The 10,583-nt window shown below is 44.2% G+C and overlaps 1 protein-coding gene across 1 annotated transcript in view; it reads left to right on the top strand.

Annotated features, from left to right (window-relative positions):
* Positions 1–5,766, top strand: part of LOC115231138 (short-chain collagen C4-like) — a 21,647-nt gene extending 15,881 nt beyond the window's left edge. Inside the window, exon 5 of the mRNA XM_036499961.1 lies at positions 5,125–5,766. Within this exon, the coding sequence (XP_036355854.1) occupies positions 5,125–5,624 (500 nt within the window). The 3' untranslated portion in view covers positions 5,625–5,766. The remainder of the gene's footprint in view (positions 1–5,124) is intronic.
* The last annotated feature ends 4,817 nt before the right edge of the window (positions 5,767–10,583 follow it).

The following is a 10,583-nucleotide window of genomic DNA, read 5'->3' as shown; positions in this document are numbered from 1 at the left end:
CGAAAAACTGTCAGTGGGTATACTCTCCTTTGCAGCAGTGTGCGGTGTGTCTAACACGACCCATCATCGGAAATTTTGACACCTCACGTCGGGTTTCTTGTCCTACATCATTCATAGAGTAAATTTGGAGGAACTGTGGTTGTTCATTCGCGGGTACCAGAGAACCAATGAGGGGATAGACTTGCCCTTGAACTTTGACGTCGTCGTAAATTCATGTTTATCTATCTTCTTAGTTTCACCAAACGATGTCATTTGAAATGCAGAGTTGTATTGTTTGGTATTGTTCAAGAAGCCGTTTGACTGGATGGAAGCGCCTTCTAGAAGATTCCTAAGGCGTTGAGATGGTAGTGTTGGCAATGATACCTGTCCGAATATGTTGTCATCTATTGCATTGTTTTAAGTTCTAAACGATAATAAATACCCTGAAGTTCTATTTATATGATGCTATTTCTATTTTTTCACAGAACCGTTTCATCTCTAAGAAATCTCTCGACGATAAACTTGATGTCACACCAAGTAAGAACTAATTTTATTGCTAAAGTCTTTTACCCGTGACTCATTAACTAATGATTTATAATTTCACCAACTTTGAATTAGTTCCACATTACCATCTATATGTCTACAATAATATATACTAAGACATTTGCCTGAATTTATTTCGAAACATGTTCTACTTTACAATAATTTCCTTAATAAAATGTTACTTTAATATACTATGCCATTTATTGTGTGTATATGAGTACATATGCAGTGCTACGTCGAGAATTATTTCGGCCCGCAAGTATCCTCCGAGTGTACTCTTCGCCGAGTGAAAAAATTGGAGTGCTCAGAGCGAGCCCCGCCGGCTTGCATACGATAAGTATGGAATGCCCTCTTCATCTGAGAATCAAATGCCCGAGCTGGCGCTTCACTGCGTTTATATCTACAATTCAGCATTCTGTCCACTCTTGTGCTTCCAATCATTCGTGAACATAGACCCGCAATATTGATGTTCCACTTTCCTACACAATGCGTATTTGTCAATCCTGCCTTGGGGTACCTTGCAGCCAACCCATTCAGTGCACGTTGTTGGTGACCATCAGACGAATCAGGTAGCAGCATGACGTCTACAAATAACAGTCGCCCGATCACGTAGAGATGAATTGAGATACCTCTACCACAATGGCTGCGCATATTCAACCAGATCACAAAAAAGAATGTGAGAAGGGGCACTAACAATGCACACTTCAACTAAGTGAAACCTTCACGTTGAAAACTTTCGACTTTTACATAAATACAATAATTTGAACATACATATAAGTTCTTTATGGCAACCTGTATTTGCCCATTAAACTCACCTTCCTGGTAAACCATCCACAACATGCCCAGGGCACGTGATCGTATGCCTTTTCGTGGTTTAAAGCGTATTCCTCTTGGAAATGCTTCAACGTTTGCTGGAAGATCTGTCTTTGAACGACTATCTGGTCGGGTGTACTGCGTCCCTGACAGTAATCTTGGGCACGACAATTTCCCTACATATCTTTTCCTGACATCTAGTGTAGACTTTTCTATAATTAGAACACTCTCTTTGGTCTCTGTTTGAAAACATTGTGATTGTCACCCCATATTACCATTGCCTTGGTGTTTTTTCCAGAGGTCCCATCCACCTAGCATACATGGGTCACTCAGAGAATACCATCTGTATTTAAGGTTTCTAAAATATCAAGCCGAACGTGCTTTTCACCAGCAGCTTTATCACTTTTAAGTGAGTTTTGCTCAAATAAGCGTTCAACCGAAGAAGAACCTGACGGAAATAATAATACAATCACGAATCCATTTCGATGTCCAACTTCATTCAGGAGGGTCACTCTCAATTTGGATGCAAAAGTCTCCACATATTTGTTTCTGATCCCAGCATCCACTGCGGCTTCCAATTGTATTCTGTAGGTTGCACTGGACTTACCAATTTCCAGTGTTCGGCAGACTGTAGGAATTTTCAGGTTTTCTGACATTTAGGTAGTGACGAGTTGAGACCTCCGCCCCTTCCTTTTACCCGAACGTTCAGCAAAGAGTGAAAGATGACCAAACTCTATCAAAAACTTCTGTCACCATGTATTTCTATACCAGGTACCCTTATAAATATCCCTGTCTTAAAATAATATCTATACCATAGAGGGGAGAGTGTGTATCCTGCACAGAAGGCTGCTATGATCTCTCCATTAAGTTCACTGACGACATTCCTTCCAATCAATCCTACTCACGGTTATCAGTGCCAAGGTGTGCACTGAAGTCTCGTTGCAGGACAAATGACTTTACCACAAATATATCTAAAGCTGAGGTGAATTTGCTTTGGAAGGATTTGTATTTGACCTCGCTGTTTGCTGCATATACTTACAGTGCGCTAAGGGCTTCAGGGAATAGCCATACCGCGTCATCCATCGAGTGGGATAAAAGCCGTTGCGTCTGGATCTCGAGTGGAGGAGTCCATTCGGGAAATATACTGCAGTCTCCACCCAACTCAATCTTAGATGCATGGGGACGGAATACAAAATATGCGTGTTCAGGAACCCCGAAGCAGTTCCAGAAGGGATCAACCGTTCATAATTGAGAATTAGACTGTCAAAACCGGACGATACAAAACGCTATGTCGGTGTCTCCTCAAGATGGCTTCATTATTTCGGAGGCGTACACTTGGAAGTAGGTTGGAAACTCCACCGTGCAGGTGTGGTTCCAACTATGTCAGCACAAGCGGAAGTGGGATGCTCACAATCCCTGGCTTTCGGATTGGATTATGGAGTGAATCCCACTAGGTATTAAAGGATACCTCCTGAAGCTCAAGCAGAATGAAGGAGTGGTGTAGCTGCTGGAAGTAAATGCACCCAATAGCGAGGCCAAATACAAATGCTTCCTTAACAAAGTCACTGCAGCTTTGGATATATTTGGGGTAAAGTCATTTGTCTTACAAGGAGACTTCCGTGCACACTTTGATAACCGCAAGAAGTATTGATTGAGTGGAATGGCGTCACACACCTTAATGGGTGGCCATACTAGTCTTCAGGCAGGAAACGGATCTCTTCGCACCAAACACCAAGCTGATATTTGTAATTGACCAATCAGGTGCCAAGAATTGATAATATGGCCCACATATCTATAAAAGAAGAACTTTATCATTATTACGGTCACAAATATATATATATATATTCACATCCAAGTTCAACTACAAAACAAACATCCGTTCTTAAGGGAGTCAAATACACATTCTGATATTCTGAGATTAATCTCTCAATTCGTTGACATCAACGTCAACAACAGGCTCAATAGACAAATGACTAATTTTCTTCGTTTAAAATTTATTCTTAGCGAATCATTTACTTCTTTCATTCTGATTTTCATTCATTCACTCATTCTTTTTCTCTTAAATTCTAAATTTCTCTCCTCTCTATCAATTCCTTCCAAGCCAACAACTTCCTTTGTATAGGATTCAAGAATTCTTTCTTTTAAACTAAATTGTTTCATTTTAAATTTCACAGAACCCGGTCTCGGATCATTGTATACCCGGTGGGGCAGAACAAGTTGTCCTCCTAATTCAAACCTTGTATATGACGGTTAGTATAAACTATACTTCTGTTCACTCTTTCTCTCTTTATCTTTCTCTTCTTCTCCTTTTATTCCTCTCATTTTCTCTTTCTGTCGCCCCTCTCTTTCAGTTTCTCTCACGCACACTCAAGCAAATCATGTGACATATCACGTTTGCAACGATACATATAGACCCTATAGAGACTGCACAAGACTGCTCACACCTTTGTAGGTATTTTGTCAAATCAGAATTTAAATGTTGTCTACTATGGACCAGGTGAAAAGGATGTTGTCTAATCACAGAATATAGATATCTCTATGTTAAGTTATAGATAGGGACTAGACTGGAATCCAGTATAGCGATCAAGAAATTCAGGCTGAGTCTAGATATCAAATACCAAACCTGCGAATTGGTTATACATTGTACTGGCTACGGATGGTGGTTTTGTACGAGTGTGACCACAGGTGAAGAATGGCAGCTTGACTAACATTAACTAGAGTGCCTATTGATTGTTGTTATAGACTAAATTGAACAAGGTCTCTTAGAACTGATGAATGAATGTATATGGTTAATGAAATGAACGCAGAATGTACAATGTGGACTGGAAAAACCATACACTGTAACTAATGGACAAAGCTAACTAAGGGCCGTATGTATTATGCAAAATATGGAGGGACTAAGTACCACTGAGAGAGCCCAAGTGAGTACATATTGCACTTCTATTCTTCTCCGCCTTACCGAAATCGTCCTATCCCTCAAACCTTTCTGTTTTCATGCGCCACCTCCTCTCATTAATTGTCCAGTATATCTTTGTAATGTAACAACGGCACATCCAATTCAAAGCTACTGCTTCCCACATCTCCAAGCAAACTCGCATCCTTTGTGAATCTGCTCCCTATAAACCCTACACATGTCCTTTATCGGTCGCCGAAATCGCTGTCCATTCTTCTTAAACACTACGCCATCAATGAGCTTCAAAATTAACCCCATCTCAGTTCATGCTTTGTATGAAATAAAATCTGTGTGATCATAATATTATAGTATGTGGTAGGCCCGTCTCGTGGTTGGCCTGACTCGTCCGAGACAAACCGATGGATATAGCTAGCCACACCCATATGGTCGACTAAACAGTATTTCATCCCCTCTTACCCACCAGTTCTCTGCATCTCGCCGTCTCTCGTATTGTTCTACTCAAACCACATGCAATTCCCATCACCAACAATTTTCCCCTTAAAGAGTGAACGACATCTTTTCCATTTCGGGAAATCACAACCACATGCGTCACAAAATCCCTTTCCTTTCTCCGTTTATTGACATCCACACACAAACATCTAACCCATGCAATACACATCACAACCACAAATACTTACCCGCACACACACAGACATAAACACAAAGACACAAACACAAAGACACAAATATATAACACTAACACATACACCACAATTCGTTCACACGTGACTAAACATGACTTCTTTTAAGGGTCAAACTGTAATGAATGTTTCCGTTATTTCATATTTAATTTTGCTTAATATCTTATTTTCTTGATTTATTCTTACGAATCCTAGGTGTGGTTGGTGGACAACATTTTACCCATACTGGTGGTGGAAGTAATCTCTTGTGTCTACCTAACGACCCCATTTGGGCCAATTATACGACAGAAGTTGAAAAATGTGGTTACATTCATGGCAGTGAATATGAATTAGGTCATTACCCAACTAATAAACTCTTTTCTTTTGCTAACGCTAAATCACTTCATGATCACAATGTTCCGTGTGGTGTCTGTTTGACACGACAACCTGCTGTTGTTATGATGTTACCAGCCAGGACAAAGTGTTACCCTGGTTGGACAGCTGAGTATTCAGGATATTTGATGGCCAGTCTTCATGCAGAAAAGGGCAGACTAGAATATGTGTGTGTGGATTATGCATCAGAGGCTGATCCAGCAGGTTACAGAGACGAAAATGGAGCTGTTTTATATTTCGTTCAGGCTGCTTGTGGTTCATTGCCATGTCCACCGTATGTCGATGGTCAAGAATTAACCTGCGTTGTGTGCAGTAAATATTGAATAAAAATTAAATTCGGTTCCATATGAAAATATGTCTGTGAATTACAAGAAATGATATGAATTTTTACCTAATATTTTCTTTCAAGTATGTCTATCGTTAAAAGAAACTGGTATATCAGATGATATTGAAAACCATACAAAAGAGGCGACGTAGAAAGCCAGAAATATCCTGAAAAAAAATTTAAATCTTTCGGAACATTTCTAGTAAAACCTTTTGTAAGATTTCAATTTATCAAATTAATGTTAAAATAAAATGCTATTTCGGTTAACAGTATTTTATCTTGTGTCTCATTATTCAGAAAACCCTAAATATAGTACCAGCATAGAAATATATCAGCTTCTTTTTCACAGCCTTAGAAAATCTAATACTTGACGCTACTATCTCAGACATCTTGCTTTTGAAATTACACCTCGGATTCTGAAAAGGACCATGAACCACCACATTATTTAGCACAGAAAACACATGATCGCTTCAACAACAACAACCAGTTACTTCTACACAAACCATTTTATTTGCCGTTATTAATCAGAAAAGCTTTCCGTTCCATTCTTACCTCATAAACTATAAAACGCATTTATCATCTCTTTTAGAAATAACGCAAAATGTTCGTTTAAAGACTTCTGAGAATGTGGAAACTACACAATCAATCCTTCAAAAGACAGTCGAAATAAGTATTGGTCCTCCCAACCTAAATCTAAATCACAACCTTTCCACCTCTCCACAAATTATGACAAAATGAAACTCTATGCACAGAACACTCACATCATACACACACACACGGAAATCATGCGTAAGCTCATAATTTTCCTTTACCATTGTAATCTGAATGTTGAAAGTTCCTTTTCAGGGTCTGCTTTGAAACAATGCTTATCTTATTTCATATTCAACTTGTCTTACTTCGAGTTGGCGGAGAGGAAGAAGACGTCCATGATGAAGAAGTTTTGAATGCTTGCCATCGTGAGTCTACTGTCGTGAGAAAGAATCACTTCAAAACTTGGTGTTTAGGAATTTTATTTTACATCAAGTTCAAAATTTTACGCCAGCCGTTAAACTGCCACTACGTTGCTGTCCGTCGTTCAGAAATGCCAGCGATGGTGACTCTATTATCCTCAGATTATATCCCTTCAAACTTTGGTTTCCAATATTTTATTATTTTTATTCAGCTCGCAAGTTCGTCTGTCCCATTTAAATGTTAGTGTTTTGCTGTCTGTCTTGAAGCAGACCTTTCCCTTGTTACTGCCTGATATTTATGATTGATCTTTCAAAATATTTTATTTCTCAACTTACTCAAGATCTTTTGTTGTTTATAAATGGGAGAGAGATAGATAAAGTTCGTCTGTCCCATTTAAATGTTAGTGTTTTGCTGTCTGCCTTGAAGCAGACCTTTCCCTTGTTACTGCCTGATATTTATGATTGATCTTTCAAAATATTTTATTTCTCAACTTACTCAAAATCTTTTGTTGTTTATAAATGGGAGAGAGATAGATAAAGATAGAGAGTAAGAGAAAGCGAGGGAGAGTCCGAGAGAAAAGAAAAGTAAGAGAGTGGGAAAGTGAGAGAGAAAGGAGAGAGAAACAAAGAGGGAGAATCATCATCATCATCGTTTAACGTCCGTTTTCCGTGCTAGCACGGGTTGGACAGTTTGACCGGGGTCTGGGAAGCCAGGAGGCTGCACCAGGCTCCAGTCTGATCTGGCAGTGTTTCTACGGCTGAATGCCCTTCCTAACGCCAACCACTCTGTGAGTGTAGTGGGTGCTTTTTCGTGCCGCCGGCACTGGTGCCAGGGGGGCTGGCAGCGACCATGATCGGTTGGTACTTTTTACGTGCCACCGGCACAGAAGCCAGTCAAGGCGGCGCTGCTATCGGCCACGTTCGGATGGTGCTCTTTTCGTGTTGAATGGAAGCAACAGAAAGAAACAACCACACTCTTACCCGCGCGTAGAGCGGGTCTTCGCTCCAATCTCTCTAAACAACATACCATCGACTGCCTTCACCCTCCTGCTTTTTTCATCTTTTTCTCCTCTCTGCCGACTTTCCATGATCAAAACACGTTGCGCTTCATTATCCATTTAAATCACCTCTTCCATCAATTTCTTTCCAATACAAAACTTCGAAAACTCCAATCCCTCCTCTATTCCATCACATCCGACGCCACAACCCCAACTCCTCCACTACTCTTCTCCCCTCCTGATAGACTCCACCCACCCACACCTAACCCCACTGTCACTCCTAACAACCCACACACACCTCCCCACTCCCTCCCCATCAGACTTCCACCAGCCCTACCACCCCTCCTACTCCTATTCCATCCACCCCTCCTACTCCTATTCCATCCACCCCTCCTACTTCTATTCGATCCACCCCTTCCGTCTGTTGTTACCATTCCCCCTGATCTTCCCCTCTCTGCGGCGGAACGCTCTGTCCTCAGTAGGGGTCTGCGTTTCATTCCCCTCACTCCATCCTGTAAGGAATTCCAGACGCGTGCTGATGTCCACAGCTTTGTGCGCCGCGTCCGGTTGGGTGCGTTTTTCCGCGACATACCACCCGCATCCAACGATGAGGACTGCTTCACTGCCCTTAGTCGCCGACCATCCCTGTGGACGCCTGCCCTCGGCCAGTTCCTAGCAGTGGATCTTTTCGCGGGTGCCTGTCAGCGTGCGTTGGAGCGGTTCAACTTCTCCAGGCGTTCCTTCCAACGCGCGCTGACATTGTCATCAAACCGGCTGACAAGGGTGGAGCTGTGGTGGTGTGGCGTGCGGACCTCTACAGGGCCGAGGCGCTCCGCCAACTCAATGACACCTGCTTCTACTCCCCTCTGTCCTCTGACCCCACGCTTCGCTACCAACAGACGGCATCCTCTACTGTCCACGACCTCATCTCGTCCTCCCGTCTCCCCCACACCGCATCCAATCTCATTGTCCGAACCCCACGCACCCCCACCTTTTACTTCCTCCCCCAAATCCACAAACCCAACAACCCTGGCCGCCTCATCGTCTCCGCCTGTAACTGCCCCACGGAGCTCACCTCAAAATACCTCGACCGTGTCCTTGCCCCCCTAGTGGCGTCTCTTCCCTCCCATATCCACGACACCAACCATGCTCTCCGGCTTTTCAACGCTTTCTCCTTTCCTCCTGGCTCCTCCAAAATCCTTTTTACAATGGACATCCAGAGCCTCTATACCGTCATCCCTCACCACGAAGGACTGCGGGTACTTCAACACTTTCTCGATCTCCGCCCCAACCCCGAACCCGACACCTTCACACTCATTCGTCTGGCCGAACTTGTCCGTTCTCTTAACTGCTTCTCGTTCGCGGGCGAGTTCTACCAACAACCAGGAGTGGCCATGGGAACGCGAATGGGCCCCAACTATGCGAACCGGTTCGTTGGCTATGTTGAAGCTCAAATATTCTCTAGTTTCACTGGTCCCACTCCCGAACTATAAGGTCGTTACATTGACGATATTATCGGCGTCACCTCACTCTCCCGTGAACATCTAGATTCCTTCCTCTCTTTCGTTCAATCCACTATCTCCTACACCTCGTCTCCTTCCTCGACATTTCGGTCAGCATTCCTCACTCCACTCTAACCACCTCCATTCACTACAAATACACAAACTCACACTCATACCTAAACTTCTCTTCCTCCCACCGCAAACACACCAAGCTTTCCCTCCCCTATTCCCAATTCCTCCGTCTACGTAGGCTCTGTAGTGACGACCATGACTTTGAGACTCAGTCTCAACTCACGGCTCACCACTTCATCCTACGTGGATACCCCCTCCCCACTATCCACACAGCCCTTGCCAGAGCACGTTCCGTAGACCGTGCATCTGCTCTCTCCCCACGAACCCGCCCTGCAGTATCCCGCCTCCCTTTTCCCCTCACTTACCACCCCACCACCCTACCTCTCCAACGTACAATTTTTCGAGCTTTCCGGCATCTCCAGTCCGACCCGTCCACTTCACACCTCTTCCCAAACCGACACTTCCTCTCCTTCAAACGAGCCCATAACCTACGAGACCTCTTGGTCCACAGCTTCTTCCCTGACCCTACCTCCCAACCTGGCTCGTTCCCCTGCTCCCGCCCACGTTGCCGCACTTGCCCTTACCTCTCCAACACCACTCTCCTCACTGGCACCCATCATCGGCCCTATCGCATCATCGACTCCTTCAACTGCACCTCCAGCAATATCATCTATTGCATCTCTTGCTCTCTCTGCCATTCCCTGTACATCGGACAAACGGGACGCCGTTTGGTTGACCGGGTCGCGGAACACCTCCGTGACATCCGCCTTGCCAATGACACACCGGTCTCACGCCATTTCCGCTCCACCGGTCACTCCTTGCAACACCTGTCTGTGGTCGGATTGTCCTTGCACAGAGGCCATCCGGATTCCCGCTTGCGCCGTGAACAGGGATTAATCTTCTCTCTTCGCTCATTTACGCCATTTGGTGTCAACACTCCCCCCTTTTTCATCTAACATCCCCCCGACTCCTACTTCTCTTCAGTCCTTCATCTTTTCACCCATACTCTGTTTCCCTCCTCTTCCCTTCTTTCCTCTTCTTTTTCTTCCCTCTTCCCTTCTCTCTTTCTCTCTGCTCCCTCAATCCCCTCCTCTCCCTCTCCCCCCTTTCCCACCCCTCTCCGCCTCTCCCCTCCTTCTCCTCCTCTCCCTCTCCCCTCCTTTCCCATCCCCTCCTTCTCCTCCTCTCCTTCCTTCTCCACTCCCTCCCTCCTCCTTCCCTCTCCCCATCATCTCCTCTCTCCCCTCACCCTCCTCCCCGCCTCTCTCTTCAGTCCCCCTCTCACTCTCCCTACAACCCCCACTCTACCCCACATGGGCTTTCCTCACTCTCGCCCCCACCTCCCCACAACATCACACCACACTACATTACACCATACGACATTACACATCACATCATACATACATACACACGTCCAGACCACCAGCCCTCTTTC

This window comes from Octopus sinensis, unplaced genomic scaffold (assembly GCF_006345805.1).
Source record: "Octopus sinensis unplaced genomic scaffold, ASM634580v1 Contig17536, whole genome shotgun sequence".
Classification (NCBI taxonomy): domain Eukaryota; kingdom Metazoa; phylum Mollusca; class Cephalopoda; order Octopoda; family Octopodidae; genus Octopus; species Octopus sinensis.
Note: the sequence above shows the minus strand (reverse complement) of the source record. Positions and strands in the feature narration are given on the sequence as shown.